A 26853-nucleotide genomic window follows, 5' to 3' on the forward strand; every position below is an offset into this window, starting at 1 on the left:
TTTGTGGATTTTCTACCTTCTATTACACGTTAAACGGAAATCCTATGTCACATAGCATTTATATTCAACAGAAGGTAACGTGAATACAAACACACCTCTGCAATTGATATATAATGTTGGGAAGGTTCTAATAATTCATTATCTAGTGAGAGAAAAAGAGAGAGAGAGAGAGAGAGAGAAATTATAAATAAAATTAGTGATATGATATAATGTAATAAGAAGAAAGACAGAGAAAAATAAGAAGTGTAACAAGGCGTTTAAGTATTATTGAAATAATTTTAATTTTACCAAGTTTGGCCACTCCAAAAATTACTGTCCCATCTGCTATAACATTGTGGCATACCAAGACTAACGATAATTTTCACCAAACTCAAAAATTGAACGTACGTAGTTCATTTCATTCACGTCAATGTAAATATGCTGGAGAATTTTTGTATAAAAATAAAATATAGGTGCGTTTTTACACGTGTTATATTATGTTAATGAATAATTTATTAATGAAAACATATCTTTGTAAAATCCTGAGTTTATTGCAAGTCTCATGTGGTGGGTCTACTTACCTTTGGATTTTTCCTAAGATGAATTGGGACAAGAAAGATTTATTTCCACTGCCACCTGATGCAGCGATGCTTCTTCTTTTTACTTCTAATCCGTCACCTCATTTCCCAAGAATTCATTAAAAAATAGCCACCAACAGAGTGAACCATTAACATCAGAGGACAGAACAGACTCGCCTGCCATGAAAACATGAAAGAATTAAACAGTAAAATGATCATGTGAAATCTATGTTTAATTTTAATTCAAATTTTTTATTTTTTTTTCTTTCTACCCAATGGACCCTTAGATATTTATTTTTCGCTTTAGACTTAGAAAACTTGTTTAACACAAATGTTTCTTGAAATAAATTTTAGGTCTAATTGGTTTCTCACTCTGTCAAATTACGGTTTTCTTTGTGTTACAAGCTTTTCAAATTATGTGATAATTAGTTTTTTATGGTTTTTCTCATTTGAATCAAATGTCTTTAGGTTTTTTTCTCTTTTATAATCAAATCTCTCTATCCTCATTTTTATTTGACACAGAAACCATCAAAAAAAAATTTACATCTATCAACAATGATTTTCATATACATAAGCACTGACATGATTAAGGAAGCACAAAAATGGTGATACGCATGTCGAAGGCTTACGATGCAGGTGAACTGATCTTGGTCTCGAAGCACATCAGAACCCTAGATTCCCTCCTCCGCTTCCACGCGCTGACGGTTACAAGCGGCCACTCCACGAACCTTTTCATGGCCTCAAAGCTGATATCTCTATACGACTCTCTGAACAACGATCCCAGTTCATGTTCCACACTCTTCCACTCTCTTCCCTCCAAAGACACATTCCTCTACAACTCCTTCCTCAAATCCCTCTTCTCCCGCTCCCTCTTCCCTCGCGTCCTCTCCCTCTTCTCCCACATGCGCGCCTCCAACCTCTCCCCCAACCACTTCACCCTCCCCATCGTCGTCTCCGCCGCCGCGCACCTCACGCTCCTCCCCCACGGCGCATCACTCCACGCCCTCGCTTCCAAAACCGGCCTCTTCCATTCTTCCGCTTCCTTCGTTTCACTCTACTCGCGCTGTGGCCGAATGGATCTTGCACGCAAGGTGTTCGATGAAATTCCCAAAAGGGACGTGGTTGCTTGGACTGCACTCATCATCGGGCACGTGCACAACGGGGAGCCTGAGAAGGGTTTGAGGTGTCTCCGTCACGTGCATGGGGTTGTTGAAGATGATGAGAAGCCCAATGCTAAAACGTGGGAGGGTGGGTTTCTCGCGTGTGGGAACCTCGGTGCTGTGAGCGAAGGCTCGTGTTTGCATGGGGTGGTTGTCAAAAATGGGGTTGCTTCTTTTATACAGTCTTCGGTTTTGGATATGTATTCCAAATGTGGGGTTCCTCGAGAAGCGTATCGGTCCTTTTGTGAGGTGATTCACAAAGATCTTCTGTGCTGGACGTCCGTCATCGGGGTTTATGCGAGGATTGGGATGATGGGGGAGTGTCTGAGGTTGTTTAGGGAAATGCAGGAAAATGAAATACGCCCAGATGGGGTTGTTGTTTGTTGTGTGCTTTCGGGCTTTGGTAATTCCATGGATGTGTTTCAAGGGAAAGCGTTTCATGGAGTCATTATAAGGAGATATTATGTGGATGATGAGAAAGTTAATGATTCGCTGTTGTTTATGTACTGCAAGTTTGGAATGTTAAGTTTGGCAGAGAGGATTTTTCCGTTGTGCCAAGGGAGTGGAGATGGCTGGAACTTTATGGTTTTTGGGTATGGTAAAGTAGGGGAGAATGTGAAATGTGTTGAGCTCTTCAGGGAGATGCAGTGGTTAGGTATTCATTCCGAAACAATTGGCATAGCTTCGGCAATTGCCTCATGTGCCCAGTTAGGAGCAGTTAATTTGGGTAGGTCGATTCATTGCAATGTGATAAAGGGTTTTTTGGATGGTAAAAACATTTCAGTCACCAACTCACTCATAGAGATGTATGGAAAATATGGTAAGATGACCTTTGCTTGGAGGATATTTAATACATCGGAGACGGATGTTGTATCATGGAACACTTTGATTTCATCTCATGTTCACATCAAACAGCATGAAGAGGCTGTAAATTTATTTAGTAAAATGGTTAGGGAAGACCAGAAGCCCAATACAGCCACACTTGTGGTAGTGCTTTCAGCTTGTTCTCACCTTGCATCTCTAGAGAAAGGAGAAAGGGTTCACTGCTACATAAATGAAAGTGGTTTTACACTCAATTTACCTCTCGGCACGGCATTGATTGATATGTATGCTAAGTGTGGGCAACTGCAAAAATCAAGAATGGTATTTGACTCTATGATGGAGAAGGATGTGATTTGCTGGAATGCGATGATTTCAGGCTATGGAATGAATGGATATGCAGAATCTGCTTTGGAGATATTCCAACATATGGAGGAATCAAATGTTATGCCCAATGGAATTACCTTCCTCTCTCTTCTCTCAGCATGTGCCCATGCAGGGCTTGTTGAAGAAGGCAAATACATGTTTGCCAGAATGAAGAGTTATTCTGTGAATCCCAATTTAAAGCACTACACTTGTATGGTAGATCTTTTGGGAAGGTATGGTAATGTACAAGAAGCAGAAGCCATGGTCCTATCAATGCCCATTTCTCCGGATGGTGGTGTTTGGGGAGCTTTGTTAGGTCATTGTAAAACTCACAATCAAATTGAGATGGGAATAAGAATTGCGAAGTATGCTATTGACTTGGAACCAGAAAACGACGGCTACTATATAATCATGGCCAATATGTATAGCTTCATTGGGAGGTGGGAAGAAGCAGAAAATGTGAGAAGGACGATGAAAGAGAGGTGTTCAATGGGAAAGAAAGCTGGTTGGAGTCTGCTCTGAACTAAAACTTCCCTTCCCTCAAGCCTGAGCTTTAAAAGAAAGAAAAGGTTAAAGAAAACCATTGGAAGTTTACCAAGTGCCAATAGGCTTAATCTTCTCGAGTTTGCTCCTTTCATAAGCCATTCATGAGCTTGTCATTGAGCAATTGGGCTAAAGAACCAGACATGTTATTATCATGAAATACTTTTCACATTGTTCTGACACCCCACAAAAATAACCCTCTTGATGGATGTTTTAATTCTGTAACTCACAAGTATTCATGCAGCGGCTAGCAGAGAGGCACGCCAGGGTTGGCAGGAGGGAGAGATGACTAAGTTTCCATAAAGGTGGTATTTGATTCTGCAGTACATTGTTCGATTCCTTTGAATTTTGATGCTTTATTGATTTAAGACCTATGCCCTTATCCAAAAGTGTGAGGCAACCTGTTTAACGAAATTTGTCTCAACAGTTCTGTTATTTTCTTCACAGTGTTGACAATTTATGGCTGATAAAAAAAAATGTTGACAATTTATGAAAACATTGACATTTTGAACCTTGTGAATTTGGTTGTGCTTCAAACGATACCTTTAACTGTTGCACATGCCATGTTAATGGCATATTCATCCTTGTTATCCTCCAATGATTTCCTGCAAGACTTAGTTCTCCTGCTTGAACATCGATTTTATTTGGTGTTTCTTTTGATTGATTTGTTAAGATAGTTTTGGAAACGGGGGTTTTCTTGAGCTATCTTGTGTTGTAACTAAAAGTTTATATGGGAATTCTTTTTTCAGGTCATTAAATGTGCTTCTGCAACCTTGGACCTTTTTTTCATCCACATTGTAATGCTGAGTCACTTTCTCAGATAATTAAACACGTGGCAGAGGAACTTGAGAGAAATATTGCTGATGGGGATCCTTTTACTTGTCCCATTTATTATTGCATGTCTGCAAAAGAATTTGAAAATAACATGGATCCTGTGTTGCAATTTTCTGTTTGTACGCTGTCCAAAGTCATATCCTGGTGTGCAAATGTTTGGCAAGGTTATGTTATTTCTCTCTTTTTCTGTGTTTCTCGTCTTCATTTATGATTATTATTAATATTGTCTTGAAGGTGGATTCTCAAGTTACTTTTATCAGTTTTAGTTTTAATGACATAGATGATGCAGATATCACACCAAGTACATGAAAAGGTCTTTTACCAAACAATCACATTCACACATGTTATTTGCAAGTGTTAAATTGATGTTTTTGTTTTTCGAGTCGTTCTTTTAGTCCCCACACATTTTATTTACCATTACTTCGACCTGAAAGTATATCTTACACCTATTCTATATACTTAATCAATACACATCACATGCTTTCCATTTTACACATGGAAAAGCTGGAAGGGATGCCAGCTTACATTTTCAACCAACTTTATCTAGTCACATCATTGAATTTCTTTGCTATTGACATTTCTTATTGATATAGTATCTTCTACTTATTTTTACGTCCTTAGGTATGCTGAGTTGGGGTTATGTGATGACTAGCTTTTATATCCTACTTTTTATTGAAGTGAAACAGATATCATGAATAAGAGAAACAGTAAGCCTATTCTGTTTGGTACGAAAGCAGCATTACTGTTAGGCCATGCTAATGCCTAATTGTATGCTTAACCATACGTAGTAGTACCCATATCAATCGCATTTCATTCATGTTACTAATGTATTCATATCAATATTCCTAATTACATCCATTAAGCAATGCTTAAAGAATGGTTTTTACATATGCAGATTGTTGATAAACTACGTTGGTTTCTTCAGAAAGGTGATATGGTAAGCAATCCTATTCTTGTTCACATACTTGGTCCTTTATCTCCACCTACTTAATATAACCCCACCTATTTAATTTTTGTGAAGAGTTATAGACACAATTTTCTTATGATATGAATCCCATGTTCCCTAGCTCTACCAGATTACCACCAAAGGTAATACATGTTGACGTTGTAGGCATTTTGGTGATAAGTATATATAAGGTATATAACAAAGACAAATGTTTGGACTTTGGAGTTGCTTGGGAGATGCTTCACCAATTCTTATAAATAGGAACCATTCTTGTAAAGTACGGTTGCAGCAAATCGATGTATGAAGCTAGATGTACAAGCCTTAATTGCTTTTGGGCTTTTGCTTCCTGCACCCCATAAAAAAGTTAAAACTCCATGACTAGATAAAATTACCCTTAGGTGGCATTTGATAAGGGGATTCTTTTAAGTTTTCTAAGAATCTTATTGAAAATCTTAAATTCCTACATTTAGTATGCATATTTTAAAAATCATTCTCAGGAATCTAGCATTCCCAAGAATTGTTTTTAATTGAGTTTTCCCAGAAAACAATGTGTTCCGAAATAGGTGTTTCGAAATAATACCTTTTCAAAATGCCTGTTAAGCTTACGGAACATGTGTTACAGAATCAAGTGACATTTTGTAAAGGTACTCTGTAACACTTATGCCGGAATATATGTCTATTATACCGGAATAGGTATTCTAGAATACCGCTCAATTTCAGATTTAATTTTTCCTCGGTTAATTATATTGTATTATTTATTGAAATTGTTTACATTTTTTGGTTTAGCGTTTGATTCTTTAGTTCTCTACTTGTTTTCACATAGGTATGGGTATTCTCGTTTATTTACAGTGCCGAAGTTAACGGTGGGTCAAGAAGATCCACTTTGGAGACACAACTACACAAGATAAGGAGGTGCAGAGAAGCATTTGTGGGTCGTACAAACTTAAAAGATGGAGGAATAATCTCGGAATATTTCAAAATAAGGAGGTGCAGGAAGCAATTGCCTTGCTTTTGCTCAACGCACTTTTTTTTAAGTAATGGTGAATCGTCCTCATTCTAGTGAGAACTACCAACACTCTTAGTGCATGTTTAGAAATCAAATGGAAAAGTATGTTTGAGGCAAAATCATTTTTGCAAAAGGATCAGGACTCTTGCTTTTATTTTGGTTTTGCTTTTATCCATTAAATTACATTGGAACGAAGATCATAACAATTTCAACTATAAATCAAGCATGCACTTATTTTGTGCTGGCACTCTTATTTTACAAGCCTTTGAGAAGTGACAGCTCTCGTCCTAGCGTGGGGAAATAATATATTTTATCTTTTGCATATTTATTGTGTTAAAATTAAAATACTAACGAATTATTATTTTAAAACAAAAATAAATATAAAAGTATATTGTGATCACATGTGAGATTCATTTTAAGTGATTTCATCGTTAAAAGTAAAAACATATTAAGATCTTAAATATGATGAAACATGATAAGATCTATAAAAATGAATTAGAACCAAAGAGAGAGTGCACCATTAGAGATGTAATGAGGGCGCAAAATAAATTTGGATTCCAATATTGTGTGTCTACCACCTCTCTTATCAACAAGGCATGCACCAACATAAAAGAAAAAGAAAAAAGAAAAAAATCTTTAAATTTGCGATTTGATCGTGATTCACTTACAGGTCCTCGGTCCCTTGGATACGAAAATAGTGAATACTTATCTATTTAATACGTTTTTCTTTGTCAATCTTTTCAGTGGATTTTAAAAATGAGGTTTAAATACATGCTGCTTATGTATTCAATCTTAACACCTTTTCATAATCATCAACGACAAGGGGCAGCCAACTAGGAGTTGGAAGAATATGCATGACGTCTTGAGCTCAATCCTCATGGTTGTCATGATAAAAAAAAAAAAAAGTACCCGAGTCTCGAATAAAACCTGAATCAACAATTATTTTTAAACACAATATCCTCAAGACAATAGTTACACACAAAAAAAAAAGTACTACGTTCGTACCCTATGGAGTTTTACCAATTTTTTTTTTTAAACTCTGCTTTTATCTAACTGAAGCTAGTAGGCAAAATTAATCATTGACGACCATGGCATCCGCATCAGGGCTGTCCAACTTCTTAATAAGCAGTTTATTTAGAGGAGAACGTTCTTTGCCTGATAGAGTCACATCAGCATCAACAATGATTGAGTCCTCTTCTTTGAAATCTCCCCTTAGAACTCCCATAGCAATTTCATTTTCAACCAATTGCTGTATCACTCTTTTAACTGGTCTAGCTCCAAAATTTGGATCAAAACCCAGTACACCAAGAAGTTTAACAGCTTTTTCTGTGTAATGAAGATCAATTTTCTTCTGCTTGAGCCTGTTTTTCACTCGCTCCATCTACAGCAGGTAAGAAAACATGTATTAGCATGCATCTCCAGACTCCAGCAATTAGAATAGAGTCAAACAAACATGGGATTAAGTCATAAACAATCAAAAGAAACTTCAATACCATTAAAAGATAGGTATTTAACAAGGAAATGAATCAAAATAAGTTTAAAGGTGGATTAAGTTAATATAAGCACATCAATTACCTGGAGCTCCACTATTTTGCTGATCTGTTCGGAATCCAGAGGCTGGAAAACAATATATTCATCAATGCGATTCATGAACTCTGGACGGAAAGTTTGCCTAGCCAACTCAACAACTTGTCTTTTCATCTGATCATAGACTGCAGTTTTATCATCTTGTGTACTACGAAGAGTGTCAAGTATGTAATGAGAACCAATGTTTGAAGTCATAATCACAACACAATTTGTGAAGCTAACAGTCCTTCCTTGAGAGTCAGTAATCCTTCCGTCATCCAACAACTGTAACAAGATGTTGAAGACATCGTGATGTGCCTTCTCTATTTCATCAAATAGTACCACAGAGTAGGGTCTTCTCCTGACCACTTCAGTTAGCTGACCGCCTTCTTCATAACCAACATAACCAGGAGGGGCTCCAACTAGACGTGAAACAGCATGTTTCTCCATGTACTCACTCATATCAATTCTAACAAGAGCATTTTCAGTGTTAAACAAGTAACCAGCCAAAGCCTTGGCAAGCTCAGTTTTGCCAACACCAGTCGGACCCATGAACATGAAGCTTGCAATTGGCCGATTTGGATCAGACAATCCAGCCCTTGAACGGCGAATTGCATCAGCGACAGATTTTACAGCAGTATCCTGACCAACCACCCTCTTGTGAAGAACCTGTTCCAGCAAGACTAACTTTTCTCTCTCTGTTTGTTGGAGGTTTGATAATGGTATACCGGTCCATTTGCTAACAATCTCTGTAATATCAAGGTCAGTGACCTCTTCTCGGAGTAAAGATTGTCCAGAGTTTCGGAAGTCACTTAGGTTCTTTTCAGCTTCTTCTAATTGGCGCTGAAGGGACATCAAAGTTCCATACTTAAGCTCAGCAGCACGGTTCAGGTCATAATCACGCTCAGCAGCTTCCATCTCTAGGTTGACTCTATCAATCTACATATGTTTATAACATGTAAGGTGTAGAATTCTTTGGGGGAGGGGAGGGGAGGGGGAAGAGGAACTATGGCAATGACAACACACAAACTAAACATTACCTCTTCTTTGATTGACCTTATCCGAGTCATAAAAACTTTTTCGCTGTCCCATTGTTCTGTCAATTCTTTTTGCTTCTGTTTAAGTAAACTCAAATCGTTTTCAAGCTTACTTAATCTTTCTTTAGATGCCTTGTCAGTGTCATTTTTCAAAGAGAGCTTTTCCATCTCCAATTTCAATATAGCCCTGTCTATCTCATCCAATTCCGTAGGCTTAGAGGTGATCTCCATCTTCAGTTTTGCAGCAGCTTCATCAACAAGATCAATGGCTAAACGGAAAAAAAAAATTAGTGGAAGCAAAAAATCAACCAGCAAAAGTTTCCAAGCAATTAACAATTTGAAGGCTTTTAAGAGAGAGAGAGAGAGAGAGAGAATGTTTTTTTCTACAAAAAGAAAAGTTTGCATTGTTCTAGTCAAAGAATAAACTTCTTTAAAATATTGAAGTAAGTCCAAAAATAAATCATTAAAAGGAATCAACCCATAATATATGTGCTAGAGTCGCATCTTACCTTTGTCAGGTAAGAAGCGTTCTGTAATGTATCGATCTGCAAGAACTGCTGCTGAAACAAGTGCACTATCTGATATTTTGACTCCATGATGCAACTCATAGCGTTCACGCAACCCACGAAGAATGGATATTGTATCTTCAACAGATGGTTGACTGCAAAACACTTGTTGAAATCTACGCTCAAGTGCAGGATCCTTTTCAATATATTTTCTATACTCATTCAATGTAGTTGCTCCTATACATCGAAGTTCACCTCGTCCAAGCATTGGCTTCAACAAGTTCCCAGCATCCATTGCACCACTTGTAGCCCCTGTTAGTTAGGGAGCCAATGACCAAAAAACAGCATATTACTAATTGGTTGAATAGAAGAGCTGGAACAAAAATAAGGTGGATGACCATATATGAATCGAAATGCCACTCAAATCTGGTTAAGAGAGCATATAATCAAAGGCATGCAAAAGCTTAATTAAAGGACAAATATTGGTGCCCAGCAAATAAAGGATCAGCTATAGACAGTATGATAATATATTTATAGTGTATTACTTTCTTCCATCGGTACTCTACTATTAGCAATTCTCCCCTCCCACCAGTCTACCCAGAAACAGAAATTATTCAGATTAAGCTGCTTTGACAGCAGCAATAAATTATTTTTTTTGTTCATTAATTGATTATAACCAAGAACTGATGACAAATATTCCAGATTTTTAGGGATGGGGGAGATAGGGGACTGGAGGTGGGTTCTTATAAATAGTGTCCTGAACCAATCTTCTCAAAACCTTAAGTTGTTAAGTGGAAACATAAAATTGGTTTTATATGACATCTCTAAGACATTGTCTCATACAAGAGCCTTTTTAGCTTAAAGCTTAAGTTGTTAAGTGGAAACATAAAATTGGTTCTATATGACATCTCTGGAAACATAAAATTGGTTCTATATGCACAAGTCCACCTACCTTGTCATGAAAATCAACATTTTTTTAGAAAAATGGGGGGCGGCCAGGATCAAACTTTGGACCACCAAATTAAAGAGGCTACGATACTACGTCACGAACAGACTATCCTAAAAGTTTAAGTTATTAGGTGAAGGCATATGAATGGTTATATTATGTCTAACAATAAAAAGTACACAATATTCTTAATGTCTATATTATAAGTTTAACAAGTAAGGCTTGAGCAACAAGAATAAGGTACCAACCTGCACCTACAACGGTATGAATTTCATCAATAAACAAAATTATTTGCCCATTTGATGCTGTAACTTCCTTCAGGACAGCTTTCAACCTTTCTTCAAAATCTCCACGATACTTGGCCCCAGCAAGCAATGAACCCATATCAAGGGAGATCAACTATTAAACAACAAGAATAAAAGTAATTTTCAATACAAATTTAAAAAAAAAAATTACAGCACTGACTGCCAAGGAAATATTAAGCAAAGGTGCAATATAAAGGGCCTGGACCCCTCATATAGCAGATTAGCAAGAGCTTAACAGCACCAAGCTGCACTTTATTACAATATTACATTTCAGAGAATTTGATAAGAAAATAGGAATAATGATGTGACCCATTTCATAAGGTTTTTCAATTCCAAGTTCATTGATAATGTCATAATTGTTAAAAGAGACAAAAATAAAGCTTCAGAAGGGTTTCAAATAGGAAAATTTAATATTTTTACAAGACAGGTAAGTACAATCAATGACAGCATTCTCAGATGATATTTTTCACACCACCTTAAATGTCTAGTTTTGGACATAAATATGATAATATATGCAAATATCCTATATTATCTTTTGATCATATCTTACAATATCTCAATTATCCTTTAGGATTAGTTTCCCTATTTCCTTATCTTATAATTTGTTTCCTATATAGTTAGGATTATGATTATTATAAATAAGGGTTTGAACACTAGGTTTGTGGTCATATGATCACATTCTAGCACATCACAATCCTTAAGATAATATTATTGAAAATTTTCCTTCCTCAATACCCAAAATCTCATATTTTCAACAGTAAGAAAGAAACATTCTTTGTATTTTAGAATAGCAAGAAAAATCTTTATCTCTTTGTGTGTGAGTTTGAGGGAGGGGGAGATTTCTACATATATAGAAGTATCTAAGTTTTGTGCTCAGTCTTGAAATGCATAAGCTAGAGGAGCAAAATAGACCCTATAATTTCAACGTAAGAAAAATAAGTTTCAGGGTATTAGGAAACTATGACACTACAAGGTTTAGCAGCTTGATTAGACCTTTTTCAGAAGCTTTTACATAATCAGCCTGCATTGAGACTTGACACCACTACAAACAAGAAACTCAACTCATATTATCAGTTTATAATCAAGAGGAAAAAAACAATAGGAGCTCAACCTTTCGATTCATCAATGGCTCTGGAACATCACCACGCACTATACGTTGAGCTAATCTGCAAAACAATGAAAAAAGGCCTTCAGTACATTTAAAGAAACAACACATACAACAAAGGGGATATTTAGCCCAGCATAAAAAATATAAGCTACTGCCAGTAATATTGTGTATAAGGTACAAAAGTAATAACAATAACAAGAAGTTATATTGTGTATAGCACATTTCAAGTAATTGCTATAAAATTATTTTAGACAAACCCTTCAGCAATTGCAGTTTTCCCCACACCAGGTTCACCAATAATAACAGGATTGTTTTTTGTTCTCCTTGATAATATCTGGATACAGCGCCGAATTTCATCATCTCGACCTATGACGGGATCAAGCTTGCCACGCCTAGCAAGTTCAGTCAGATCATTTCCATACTTGTCCAATGCTTCATATTTCCCCTCTGGATCTACATACAGTTATTCCCAAATAAGAAAACAAACACAACATAGAAATCTGACAGACAAAGAAACAAAAGCAACAAGAAAAGATAACAGAGTAGACCAAACATATGGAAACAATGTAATTATGTAAAAACAAGGCTTGGCTTAAATTTATACATATGAAATTTAAGTAACAGTTCAGGCATATTTAAAAAAATAATGATCATGATATGACAATGAGCACTAAAATCAGGTTTTGATTCATAACCTGTAAGCTGATCAAGGATCAAGCATAGGGACAATCAATATCACCTGGAGTCACACAAGCCAATTGAAACAACAGGCACCTTACAAATTAAATATGATACTAATTTATAATCACCACTTAGCCTATTTGTTCCTTTTATACTATAGCTTATAAGAATCATAAATAATCAATATCCTTTTCTAGTCATCCCATCAAACTTAATATTGTTATACTTTTGCAACAATTTGGTTTCAAGTTTATTTCTAAATTATAACAATTTTCAGCTTTATTGTAATTTGTAGTAAGATAGGACCAATCATGTGCTCCTATATTTCTAGGGGAAAAAAAAAAAGAAACCTTAAAATATAGATTTGTACTTTGATCGGTCACTCTTTGACTTCCCCGAACAGCTTGTACAGCATCCTTCAAAGCTTTCTCACTAAGCTGAAGATTCTTAAACAACTGTTGTCCAAATCTCTTATCAGAATGAAATGCTAGCAAAAGGTGTTCCACAGACACATACTCATCCCCCATTTCTTTCTTGTACTTTCGAGAATTGTCCAAGAGGGAGCTAAAATGCGAGCCCACTACAGGACCACTAGTGTCACCCGTAACCTGCCAAACAAAGCCTTAGGTCAGAATTTTCCAAAATACCAATGCAAATCTATTATTTATATCACCAGTAAACTCGCCTTAGGTTGCTTAGCTATAAAATCTTCAGTAGCCTGTAGAACGGACGTGTTGTCCAATCCTGCCTTAGTAAATATCCTTCTAGCCAAGCCATCCTTTTGCTCCAAAAGAGCTTTCATTAAGTGCTCAGACTCCACAATTTGTTGTTTACTAACTCGCGCCGCATCAACAGCACCAACAATCCCCTCCCATGCCATATCTGTGAAGTCCGTCTGCGCCACCTGATAAAATACAAATAGCACATCATTAAACCAGAAACACACACACGCACTTATCAATGTCCATTTTTATTCTCCAACCAGAGAGCCTAAAGAATTGCTATGCTGATACACTGTTCAGCGCTCAATAGCCAAATAAAATAAAATGAAGAAATTGACAAACAAAATAAAAAAAATCGATCCACCATCCAGAACTAGGAGCTAAAATCAACTTATACACCTCAGCTTTTGGAGAAGTTAAACCAAATAGCTTCTATAAAAGTTAAGCGTTATGCATAAGTTGATTTTAGCTTACTGAAAAAGCTCAATTCATTTTAGAATCTTAATTTCTTTTCTTCTATAAGTGCTTAACTAAGAGAATACATGTAGACTAAAATTTCAACATCCAATCCAACTTCCCCGGTCATCAATGAATGCTTAACAAATACCTGACCTAACTAACGATGGCATAATCGGAATTAACGAAATAGTGCGAAACGAATATGGAGACCTGAGAGCTTGCGGCGGAGCGGAGGGAGGGATTAGTGGCGTGGAAGGTGCGAGTGAAAGAGCGAGAAAGGAACTTGGCGGAGGCGACATTGGTGGCGTCGATAATCTGAGACCGAGAAAGGGAATTCTCCGAAGCGCGAGGGATGGCGGGGAAGAGTCGTCGCGCGGAATGGGAGCGAGAGCGAGAAGTCCTAGAAGCGGTTACGGCGGCGAAAACGGATTTTGTTAGCGTCGGAGTTCTTCTGGTTGCCATCGTCGTATTACAGTGGCAGTCGCAGTGGGGTTAGCATTATCAAGCGCACTAGAAGCTTGGGAAAGGGGCAAATGGAAGTTGGTAGAATGTTCTTCTAAGTTCTAACCTTTCTTTTTCTTTTTCTTATTTTGTCTTAATTTATTTTTTTTTTAAAAAAAGAAAAACTCTTACAACCTGTGAACTCTCTTCTGAATAGGTTATAATATATTTTTTATTATTTTAAAATTAAAAAAATTCAATTTTTTCAAATTTTAGAGGAACAAAAACATACAGAGTCAATATTAAATTGTGTTATATTTTTTAAACATTAAATAAATATGTCTATTATTAATGGTAGGAAATACTCCTATACCATTATTTTATTCAAAAAGTATTTCGATTTTTTTAATATGTTAAGAAAGAATAATCAACTTATATAGTTTTTAATTTTTATTCAAATATATTTTTAAAAATTTAAATAATTATTTTTTAGCAAAGATAAAAAAAATGGAGAAAGATTAACACTATTTATAGTTATTCTTCACTTAAAATGAAATGGACTATATAAATCTAATATGATTGTTTTAGATTTGTTGAAGAATATAAATAACTTCTTAAAAGATTTTCAATATTGGGATTGAATAAAATATGACTAATAATATCATCGTGATATTATCCGGCTTGTAAGAAGATTTGAATCCAATTTCAAAACATAAGCATAAACATTGAATGAACAATTTCACTATTTTGTTTTTCGTGTAAAAAAATAAAAGCTGAGTCATTTATAAATTTATTGAGGGGTATATTACATTAAATTTTTAAAAGATTATTTTGATATAAAAAAATTTTGTGAATTTTTAAAAAAATTATAAAAATATAATGATCTTTAAAATTGTTTAGAAAACTTTTATGATTGAGATTTGATAGTTTACATTTTAATGGATTTATAACATGGAAATTCATAAGATTTGAAATGATATTTGGATATTTAAAATTTTAAAGGATTTTCTGAATTTTTAAAAAACATTCAAATTATTGATTAAAATTAATAAATTTTATTCATCTAATATTTTAAATAAAACCCATCTTATACAAATAACTCTAAACTTGTTAAATAACAAATCAAATTTTTTTAACATATTTACAAATACAATAGGTTCATTTTCCTTTCATCAATAATCGTGTGAATTGTATAAAAATTATATACCATAATATTGTGAGTAGTATGAATACTTGTATTTATTTTCAAAATAACATCCCACCAAACAAAAAACATGTTTAACAATTATTGTGAACTTATTTATATATTTGTTCACTTATACATGAAACAACTTTTTACGTTTTATCAAAACAATGTATTTCTTATGTTTATATATAATTAAGTTCCTTTATATGTTTAAACATGTAATCAAGATGTTATCCAAATTAAAAAAAAAATCTCATATTTATAAATGTCTATGACTTTCAACAAAGATACAAGAGATTATATATGCTAAAAAAAGTATTATGAAATTTCAAGCGTCTTAATAAAATTGTTTTGATGTGTATTTTTTCATAAAAGTCTCAAAATCCACCATAAGAAATAATACATTGAAATTTGTATACTTTTAAATATCAAAAGACTTTTTTAAGTTATAAAAAATTTTAATTGAATATCAGATTTCATTAATTTTTTTAACAAATCTTAATAGCATTGATTGAATAATACAAGACTTATTTTTATTATTTAAAAGTCTTGATTAAATATTTTAAGATTTAAAAATATTTTTTTAAATCCTAATTAAATACACCTTAAGTTTAATAAGATTTCTTATCCCTGAAATTAAACAAGTTATTCCCTCCTCATATTTTGTCTAAACAATTAAAAAAGTAAAATTATATGCAAACTATGTTTCTAGCAAAATTCAGTGAAAATATAAATTTATTTTAATCTCTATTATGTTATGATTTTGAGAAAAGTCAATAATTAATTATTTAATATTTTATAAAAAAATAAAAATTATTTGTTTCAAATTTAAATTTGAGTTTACAACTTCGTTGTTTGGTTACAAAGTTTATACGTTTATATATATTTTTTAATAAATTAAGAAATATACAGTTCGGAAGTTCAGAAGAAATATATAATAACTCAATTGAAATGAAAAATGTTTTGATCAAAATAATGAATTGTTAACAGATTAAAAATTAGGAGAAATAAATCTTTAAACTAAAATTTCATTATATTGATTATATATTGGCTACGATATAATTATGTTTTCATTGAGAGTCGAATCAAAACCTCCTAGCTTACTGAACGAGTGTTCTATCCAACTGTATGAAAGCACTCACATTTTGTATTTAATTTTTAAATAATTTCATTGGATTCTCTCACGTACTACGTATGATGTAACCATGCACTAAAGTGATACCATTATGTAATTATGGCGTTAGATTTTTTTTTTATATGAGATTATCAGGTTTGTGGTTATCAGCTAGCCACTGTGAATTGTCGAGAATATGAGCCTTTTTTTCCTTCACTTAATCTACCTATTCTATAATTGAAGATTATTTTTAAATTTTTCCAAACCTTATTTCCATTCTTAAAATTGTTAAATCATATATTATATTTTACTATAGAACTATATTAATGTTGTATATTATTATAATACATAATAATTATATATACCATAATATTATATTATATTACACATATATGCATTTATGTGTATCATACATAAATTTTCTTAATAAATAGCACCAATGAAGCTCGTTATGTTTTTTTTTTAAAAGTAGCATTGAGTTAAAACTAAAGGATATAATATAAAATGAACCAGTTTTCTAATAAACGTGCAAAATGTTGACTCATAAATCCTTTATCATGATTTAACGCTGTGGGTTTGCGGCTTCTTTTGTACGGCTTTAAGTACTATGTAATATGAAGCCGAGATACTTAAGTAAGGGTATCCTATTGCTAAACATCCGGCTACCCATAGTTTGAAGTGAATTGATCCCTATCCCTACCAGTCTTTGGAACTAAATGAAATCCGGTCTTTTTGATATGTAGTTCCTCTATTGACCCGAAGTGATTTAGAAAGGTTCTTCTTTATTGATGGTGATCGGTCATTGTATCCATAACGTTGTTTCTTTTTTGGCCAAATCCGAATTTCGTTTTGCTTCTTCCAGTCGTCGAGCCTGATCGACTCGTCAACGGGGGATTCGGTATAGCAGCTTACGTTTTTTTGCGTTGCGTGTTCCCGCGGATCAGTACAAATCCACGTGATCCGTATTCGCTTACGTACCACGCGTACTTCGTCGTACACTTCCTAGTCCTATTTCACTGGCTTATTTGTACCCGGTTACCCTATCGTTGTTCGATCATAAGGATAATAGTTCTTATCTGATTAGGTCAGGGACGACTAGCCCGGACCACTATTCTAATCTAAATAAAGTCAAGCGGAGAACTGATGTTCATTGGAGGGCCGGAGTAATACTCCTTCCTATCTAAAATAACATCATCTTATGATATTTTATAAATAATAAAATAATAAATAGACAAAAAAAAATAATTTTATAAAATTAATATTACATTATCATTAATTTATTTCTAAATTTTATTACATATTATTAATATTATAAGAGATATAAGTAAAAATAATAATTAATATTACATTAAAATGTTAAAATTATAATTGTTTTTTTTTCTTACATGATGATTATAAAGTAACAGATGGAGTATGTCATATCTTTGACATAGATATCAAACTTTAAAAGTTTACTAGGATTCTTGACGGTATCAGAAATGGATGGTCATTTGTAACTTTGAGTGATTGAAAAATGTGCAATTCTTTTGTAATCGCAAAAAAAATCAGATCATTTTGAAATAACATATACTTATAAATATATGAATTCTGATGTTAGTATATTTATCGGATGGATTTAAAATTTTGATAGTCTGCCCCTGCTAGTGAGTGTAAAAAATTGAGAGACGATTTTCTTTTAAAAAGAAATAGAAAAAGAAAGGTATTGGTACATGGGTGACGCGGTTACGGCTGTTACATGGGAATGGCACCGGCGTTTCATATGGACTGTTTGGAATTGCCTACCATTTTGGACCATGATGTGGATGGAAGTTAGAGGCATGACAACTTGATATTATTAAATTCGATTGAATCTTTATCATTATTGATTCACATTCACTTCACTTGACCTGGACCTGGTCTATGATAGAGACCCGGTTGAATAAACTTTATTAAGAGATTCCAAGTATAACTGTTTAAAGGGATGTGGCGATTAAGATGGAAATTAGTAATTACACTTGTTGCTGATAGTTCTTTGGTTTCTAAGGACAATCCACGACAACAAATAGTGGCAGAAACGTGTGTTTCAGCGAGAGTTTATAAATTCAATTTTGGATCACTTTGGTTTTGTAAAATTAATGTTAAGTAAATGGGTTTAGGCGAAGTAATTTATGTTTTAATTGTAAATTTACAATAGCACATGTTTAAAATGAGATCACTTTAATTAAGTGGGTGTATTAGATTACAATTTTAAAGGACTGTTTTAATATAAAAAAAAATTCTTGTGAAATTTAAAGATTAGGTAATAATATTATCACTTATTAGTTTTTTAAATTTTTTTTATGATAGTTTAGATTTTAATAGATTTATATAATTAGAATTTAAGGAATTTTAAAATAATTTATAGATTTATAAGATTTGAAAGGACTATGTTAATTTTTAAAAAATACATTTAAAATTATAAGAGTTGGTAAAAAAATAATAAAAAATGATGAGATTTGAATAAAAAAGTAAAACTAATATAATTTTTAATCTTGTAATAGTTATATTGATTCTAACTTTATGTACTCTTGTATTAACCTTTAATTGCAACAACATTTTTTCATTCTCACTTTTGGATTTAAATAATACATTTAAAATTATACATTAATTTCTTATTTTTTTAATTATTATAATTATTTTATGACAAATCTAATGGCATGTGTTAAATGAAGTGTAACAATAAACATGTACTATAAGAGAGTAGTCAGAGTGAAAAACTGGCAGAAGAGTAACTCAGTTATATGGATAACAAAATTAAGGGTGACAGTCATGAAAATATTACGTCTGGCTCGCGATGGACATAATTAGTATAAGAAAAATATAGTTAGTCTTAACACATAAAACAAACATTAATTTAATTTAGAAAACAAAGAAAAAAATGCAAAAGGTGTGAATGTATGAATACATGATTTTGAAGATGCCAAGGAATAATAAAACAAGGTTGTTTTCAAGATTACTTCAACAAACATTCAAAGGTTAAGCATTGCTTCAAAATTAATACAAAGTTGTTTCAAGAAACAAGCATTGCTTCGAGATTAATTAAAGATCAAGCTTTTGCTTCAAAACAAAGTGTTTTCAAGACATCTAAGGCTCTCGTAATCGATTACCAGGCAGTGTAATCGATTACCAGAAGATAATCTTAAAAAACAGCTTTTATAAGGGTTTTGAAATTTGAATTTAAAAGCTGTAATCGATTACCATTGATGTGTGATTGATTACCAGCAACAAAACTCTTGAAATTCAATTTGAAAAGTCATTATCCTTCAAAATATAACTGTATAATCAATTACCAGTAACCTGTGATTGATTACCAGAGAAAAATTTCAGAAAAAAACTTTTTGAAAATACACATCTCTTCAAACCATTTTTGAAAAGACATGAAGGGCCTATATATATGTGTCTGACTTCAAAAAGTAAGAGAGAGATATTCTAAGAGAACTTGATTGTCAAATGTTCTCTCAACAACTTTTGGGCGAACACATGCAAATCTATTGAGAATTCGTCTAGGAACTTCAAATTGTATTATCATCTCTAAAAAATAGAAATTCCTTTAGGAACTTCAATTTGTATCATCCATTCTAAAGGAGAAAAATCTTTCTGTTTATCTCAAAAAGTCACTTGTAATCAAGAGACTGATTGTCTCTTGAATTGTGAGAGTTGTAATCATGAAACGGGTTGTCTCTTGGAGAATCTTTTAACAAGGGTGAGGGATCCCAAGGTGTGTTCAAAGTCTATAAAAGATTTACAGAGATAATAAAAGATTTTAAGTGGGTTGCTTCAGGACTGGACATAGGCATGAAAAGTGGTTGAATCAGTATAAATCAAGTTTCTATTTCTCCCTTCCCTTATCTCATTTATGTTACTGTAATCAAGTTTGTCTTACATGTTTAAAAAACATTGTTAAATTGATTGTTACTTCTTCTTTTTGCATTATGAGCCTATCATTTAGAAGGGGGTTAAAAGTTTGTTAGTAAATATTTTTGAAACATAATTCACCCCCTCTTAAATTATTGAGGTCACTTGTTCAACAAAAGGAAAAAATATATTTGACATTTTGTTATTCCAAAAGAATAGGAAAATTATATATGACACGTGCATCTTGAAAAATATTAAGGCAAAATTGTAAATTTGGTTCTCCTATTTGTCTCAAAATTCAATTTTGGTCCCCTCATAATTTAATTCATGAATTTAGTTTCCCAAATTTTTGGCATGTGTCACGCTTTTATTGGACATTAACTGTCACATGTCACGCTTTTACGGGAGGTTAACGTTAATTAGATGTATAAAATTAACGTCCAATAAAAGCGTGAGATGTGTCGGTCAATGTCTAATAAAAGTGCGACACATGACGATTAAGGTAAGCAATTGACAACCAACGTCCAATTTCAAGATTGGGGACTGAAATAACGGGATTGCAAAAAAAAATGGATGACTAAATTCGTGAATTAAATTATAAGGAGACCAAAAATGAATTTTGAAACAAATAGGGGGACCAAATTTATAATTTTGCCAAATATTAAAGAGAGAATAAAGTATGTGTGAGAAAAAAATTCTGGTAACCAATATACAAAGAAAAAAAGTTTAGTAAAATCTCAAGGGTTTGATAGATGTTATATACTAAGAAGTCTGATAAAATCCATTGAAATTTTTCTTAAAAAATAATTCATTGAAATTTATATATTTTTTAATATCAAAAGACTTTTAATAAGTTATAAAAAATCATAATTGAATACCACTGCATTTTGTTGTCTTCCTTAAAAAATCTTAAAGATCTTAATTGAATATCACAAAACTTATTTATAATATTTAAAAATCCTCATTGAATACCACAGGATTTTTTCATATAAAAAAATATTTTAAAATATGTCGAAATCCTAATCTAATATACTCCTAAAAGGTTGCCAAACAATTAAATAAAAAAGACTAAAATATGTTTTCTATTTTTGTAAATATTGAAAAATTTGAAATTCGTCATTGCAAAAAAAAATTTGTATGTTTTTTGTTTTCATAAAATAAAAATGTGTTATTTTTTGGTCTAAAGCTAGACTTGGACAAATCCAAAATTATGTGACATTTTTTAAAACTTAAATTACAAAATGCAATTTTCAAGGGTTAAAAACTACAAAAAAATTGTTGTAAAAAAAAATAAAATCACAATTTGTAATGATAAATTGTAGGATTTTTTTTGGCAAAATATTCCTTTCTCCCAAACCCATAACTACCACCACCTGTCACGCCGTCACCTGCACCACCTCCTCTAGTGTGCCACTACTCACACCAACCAAACTCCACCATCAAATCTGGTGGCGTCAGGGTCAACGGTATAGAGGGTGTCTCGTGCGGATAGTGGTGTGCAATGAAGGAGGTGGTACTCTGCGATGTGGAGGAGATGAATAGGGTGGTGGTTGGTCGCATGATGGTCGAAGTTGCGGTGGTTAGTTGTGAAGGATGAGGGGGTGATGTTTAAGTGCAAGTTGGTGATATAGTTTCACATGTTTAATTTTTAGTGAACAAACATCAGACATTTAGGTTTGAATTCGTCCCAATTTAGTTTTAGACAAAAAAATAACACCTTTTAATTTTATTAGAATAAAAATATATAAAAAAATTATAATAACAAATTTTTAATTTTTTAATATTTATAAACATAAAAAATATATTTAAGCAAATAAAAAACACGTCAAGCTAATAAAGGCTTGCCAAGCCAATAAGTGGTTACTACTTGCTAGTGACATATTTATAATAAGAATTAGATGATTTTTGTCGGCACTCCGTGACCTTTTTTATAGGTTTTACTGTTTTTGCCGATTATAATTCGAAAAAATGATTAAAGTAATCTATTTGAATTGGATAAAAAAATATCACCAAGAAACATAGTATTGCAGTTTTATTTGCCAGTTATAATTCGAAATATTCATTTTTTAAACAGTAAACACGGTGAAAGTTATAAATTCATAAAAACAAAAGAAATGAAAAATTTATACTTTAATTTTTTTAAGATTAAATTACTATAATTTCATGATTCTTATATTTTCAATTCTTGAAAATAGTCTTTTTAATCCTATAATTTATATTTTAATTTTCTTTTAATTTATGTAATTTAAAAATATATTTTTTAATTTTTATAATTTATATTTTAATTCTCTTTTAATTTTTATAATTTAAAAACTATATAAACTAAAAAAAATTAGAATCATGAAATTATATGAATTAAAAAGACAGAAAGTTAAGAATATTTCTCTTCATTAGTAATTTAACTCAACATTAATAAAATATACTATTTATAAAAGGAAATTTTATATCTATTTACATCACGGGTATAATTTAAGTATGTATTAATATAAAACTGAAATTTAAAATATTTATTTGCAAGCAGAGTAAAATTTGAAAATAAATTATTTTGAAATTGAAGTTCAAAAATCCTTTTTATAGAAAAAGTGATTAAATACTCTTTTTATCCTTTATATTTCAAACAAACGATCACAACAAATAAATGGAATTAAACAGCTGTTCGTCTCATGAGTCCTTTATCACAAAAAAAAATTTAATGTGAGGTTATAAAATATTTATCAAGTTGTTACCGACTTCCTGCCAAATTATTTCGTCAAAATGTCTTCTCTTTGCTGAAAATTTTTAGCGCGTTTGAAATTGAGACAAATATTTGTTTATATAGCGATACTAATAGTAATCTTAAATTTATTAAATTAGAGATAATTTGTACTATAAAAAATAGTGACTTTAAATTTAATTTAATTCGACTTAGGTTTTATTTAATTAACATAATGAAGTGAGTGTGTGAATATAACTATGCTAATTTTGCAGTAAAAAGAACTGTGATAATATTATGATCAAAAGTTTTTAAACAAACTTGAATAAAAGGCTAACTAATCTTTTATTTAATTAATAGAACACATCAATTGGTGAAATTACATATTTTCATAGCACTAAAATGACATTAACCTCTCTTCAATTCCTCAACCAACACTTGATTCAAATTATTGGGCTAGGTAAAATTTGACCAAAAACTTTCATACAATCAAGGATCCTTCCACACTCCCACTTGTGTACCATCACCAGTTTGCCATTTATAGTATTTTCTCAACAATACCCGGGATATGTAGATGTTATGCCAAGAATAGCTTGACTTGCAGCTTTCTCTTAACTAAAAATTAATGGAAACCTAAACGTGGAAATAAATCAATACCTAGATTATATTTTTTAATTCCCATGTTAGAATGTAGAGACCCCCTTTATTTCATTTCTCTATGCGATACATGATTATTCCATTATTTTTATTTTTATATGCACTAAAAATTCTTATGTTTGTTTCCCCCTCAAATTGCAAGCTTTCACTATTTTAATTTTAATTAAAATTTCCGTTTTCTGCACAAATCTTATCTTGTTTAAACTTTTGAAAATTTATATATATTTTGAATCAAGGATTATTATATAAATAAATATTTTTAAAACAAAATGAACATATATATATTTTTATAAATGATTGAAATAAACTACTATAAAATAACTGCTAAGCATATCAATACACAATTCTACATGTCTAAAGCAAACAAAATAATAATAATAACAAGTAGTAGTATTATTAAAGAAATATTAAAATCAATAACAACTAAAAATAATAAAAAAAAGCTTGTTCAATTCACAATTTTGGTTCTCACATTTTAATATATTAATTTAGAGACAATTAGTTTTTTTTTTAAAAAAATCAATAATTTTAGTCTTTTATTTTAAAATAAAAATATTTAGTCTTTTTATTTTATAAAATTTTTAAGTTTAATCAAATTTGATCATGTTTTACGTCTTTTATTTCAATTGATTTGAGTTATAAACCTAACATATTAATTTATGATATCATAAAAAAATTATTTAATTAATTATATTATAAGAAATAAAATAAATAAATCATAAATAAAATTAAATATTAGATCAAAAGGGTAAATTTTAAAAAAATGTGGAAACTAAAATTATAATTTTTTTCAAATAGAATGATTAAATGTCTTTATTACGAAAATAAAGATTAAAATCACACAATTTTATTAAAATAAAAGAATTAAATATTTCTATTTTAAAATTAAAAAAAATAAAAATTAATTCAACATAGGAAAACTAAAATTATATTTAATTAATTATATTTAAGCATAAAAATAAAGCAAGAAGGTCGGTGATTTGGGTCTAGACAGATGTTAACGACTGATATCACATTGTCGCATCCCGAATTGCAAGAGCCCAGTTGTAAACGACACCTCCCGTGTAGTTGTTGCTGACCAAAACGACCCCACGCCCCATCCCCAGTACAAATCAGGTCTCAACCCCTCGCCCCCAACTTCCTGTCGCTTCCCCTTCTTCGCTCCCCCCCCGCTCGTTGACCTCCGATTCTCCCCTCATCGGAGCTCAAATCTCCGATCCCTCCCTTCATATCGCTTCACGGCAACCTTCTCTTCACCCATCGCAAGGTTAGATTCCTCACTCCTCTACTACTTCCAATTCTAGGGTTCCGGCTTCAACTCTAGTTCACTCCTAATTCCTCAGAACCACTCCTTCTTCTTCTTCTTCTTCTTCTTCTTCACTGGACGTCTGGACCTAATATGCTTGTGTTTGTTTCAGATCTAGTTGAATCTCGACCGGTTCGAAGCTCTACTCACTCAAATCCTCTTCAGGTATCGCGGCTCGTTGATTTTGTTTAGATTTGTTTCTCGTTTGTTCAGATATCATCGATGTTCGTTCCGGATTTGTTAGGTTCTGAGATCTGAACCGTTTCCGCGTGTTTTTGTTACAGATCTGGGGGGTTTGATTGCAATTCTCACTCTGCTGCTCGGATTTGTTCGTTTGAAATGTCGATTTTACCGAAAGGCGATTCGGTTCAAATCAGGGAGGTTTGGAACGATAACCTCGAGGAGGAGTTCGCGTTGATCCGCGAAATCGTCGACGAGTATAACTACGTGGCGATGGATACCGAGTTCCCTGGCGTGGTTCTCCGTCCGGTGGGGAATTTCAAGAACATCAACGACTACAACTACCAAACCTTGAAGGACAACGTGGACATGTTGAAGCTGATCCAATTAGGTCTCACCTTCTCCGACGAAAACGGGAACCTTCCCACCTGCGGCACGGAGAGCCCCTGCATCTGGCAATTCAACTTCCGCGAGTTCAACGTCAGCGAAGACATCTTCGCGAGTGACTCGATCGAGCTGTTGCGCCAGTGCGGAATCGACTTCAAGAAGAACAGCGAGAATGGAATCGACGTGAACCGGTTCGGGGAGCTCCTCATGTCCTCCGGGATCGTGTTGAACGACTCCGTGCGCTGGGTTACCTTCCACAGCGGCTACGATTTCGGCTACCTCCTGAAGCTGTTGACATGCCGGAGCTTGCCGGACACGCAGGCCGGGTTCTTCGATCTGATCAAGATGTATTTTCCGATGGTATATGATATCAAGCACCTGATGAAGTTCTGCAACAGCCTCCATGGAGGGTTGAACAAGCTCGCGGAGTTGTTGGAGGTGGAGAGGGTTGGCGTCTGCCATCAGGCTGGGTCTGATAGTTTACTCACTTCTTGTACATTTAGAAAGTTGAGGGATACGTTCTTCAGTGGCTCCACGGAGAAATATGCTGGTGTCTTGTATGGTTTAGGGGTTGAGAGTGGACAGACTAATTGAAATTGAAAGAGAAAAAGAAAAAAGGAAAGAAGAATATAATTGGATGTAGAGTACGTTTTAAGTGTGAGTCTCTTTTTACTTCGTGTACACTTCTGCCAAAAAATGGTTGTTGTTTACTTGTAACATTTTCATCATCATCCTTGCTTGAACTGTAACTCAAACCCTAGCTGGTTTTGTTAGCTTGAGTTCTTTGTAAATCATCACTTCAGTTTAGTGTTTCAAATTTAAATAATAACTTATATGATGATTCCCTTAGTTTGCTTTGCTGCAGCTATTTGTTTCTTGTAATCTTTGCTCAACTTATAATCAATACCAACAACACTGTTCTCTGATTTCTGAAGATGTTTAGCCCAATTCTTAGTTCTAATAAGAAGTTGTGTTTCTGTGTCTGTAAGTGTGATTGTTCTGGGTTGACTGGGTGAAATACCATACGGGTCCTTCTTTCAGAATAGGCCAAGGTTTTATTGGCGTTGTTGTCCAAATTGAGTTCTTCTGTCCTTTTTGTTATGCTATGCAATTATGGCGTGATTTATTTGGCTTGTAAGTGACTACGGATTCGCAACGTGGTTGAAGCATTGCACGCGATTCATAAATTTGAATTTTCGAAGAAAGTATCAAGATGTGATGGGATGGCCCTGGTGCTTCATTATTTCTCTCGCTTTTCGAAGACATGGCCTCTGTGCTTCTGTTGGTTTCACATTTTCCACTTATGAGAGGTATTTGATTACTCTGTTTTGGCAATTTAGCAGTCTCACCGCAATGAAGAGATTTCACAGGGCAGGTTTGGATCAAAGTTGATGTTTCTTGCTCGTTTTCGAATTGATTTTAATTATGTGGTAATGAAATTATTCAATCTATGCTA

General features: G+C 33.0%; 3 protein-coding genes across 7 annotated transcripts; 2 read left to right on the forward strand and 1 right to left on the reverse strand.

Moving 5' to 3' along the window:
* The first annotated feature begins 764 nt into the window (after positions 1 to 764).
* On the forward strand, positions 765 to 6484 carry LOC114408917 (pentatricopeptide repeat-containing protein At4g39952, mitochondrial). 5 transcript variants are annotated; one of them, XM_028372133.1, is made up of 4 exons: positions 765 to 3750; positions 4195 to 4443; positions 4901 to 5216; positions 6049 to 6484. In XM_028372133.1, the coding sequence occupies exon 1, from the start codon at positions 1160 to 1162 to the stop codon at positions 3422 to 3424; it is 2265 nt and encodes a 754-aa protein (XP_028227934.1). In that variant the 5' UTR covers positions 765 to 1159; the 3' UTR covers positions 3425 to 3750; positions 4195 to 4443; positions 4901 to 5216; positions 6049 to 6484. The 5 variants fall into 5 exon arrangements, with proteins under 5 accessions (XP_028227934.1, XP_028227933.1, XP_028227936.1 ...); XM_028372132.1 differs by having other exon boundaries at positions 5175 to 5216; XM_028372135.1 differs by having other exon boundaries at positions 5175 to 5216; positions 6075 to 6484.
* A 504-nt stretch (positions 6485 to 6988) lies between these two features.
* LOC114408916 (chaperone protein ClpB4, mitochondrial-like) lies at positions 6989 to 14116 on the reverse strand. The gene is made up of 10 exons (XM_028372129.1): positions 13772 to 14116; positions 13066 to 13284; positions 12751 to 12988; positions 11957 to 12152; positions 11703 to 11757; positions 10535 to 10685; positions 9344 to 9652; positions 8838 to 9103; positions 7807 to 8736; positions 6989 to 7612 (listed from the first exon to the last, which is right to left on the reverse strand). The coding sequence occupies exons 1-10, from the start codon at positions 14021 to 14023 to the stop codon at positions 7304 to 7306; spliced, it is 2925 nt and encodes a 974-aa protein (XP_028227930.1). The 5' UTR covers positions 14024 to 14116; the 3' UTR covers positions 6989 to 7303.
* Positions 14117 to 24532: 10416 nt separating this feature from the next.
* On the forward strand, positions 24533 to 26323 carry LOC114408918 (probable CCR4-associated factor 1 homolog 7). Its single transcript, XM_028372136.1, has 3 exons — positions 24533 to 24791; positions 24943 to 24995; positions 25115 to 26323. Exon 3 carries the CDS (start codon positions 25170 to 25172, stop codon positions 25989 to 25991), a length of 822 nt encoding a protein of 273 aa, XP_028227937.1. The 5' UTR covers positions 24533 to 24791; positions 24943 to 24995; positions 25115 to 25169; the 3' UTR covers positions 25992 to 26323.
* The last annotated feature ends 530 nt before the right edge of the window (positions 26324 to 26853 follow it).

The sequence above is a fragment of the Glycine soja genome, chromosome 4 (assembly GCF_004193775.1).
Source record: "Glycine soja cultivar W05 chromosome 4, ASM419377v2, whole genome shotgun sequence".
Classification (NCBI taxonomy): Eukaryota; Viridiplantae; Streptophyta; class Magnoliopsida; order Fabales; family Fabaceae; genus Glycine; species Glycine soja.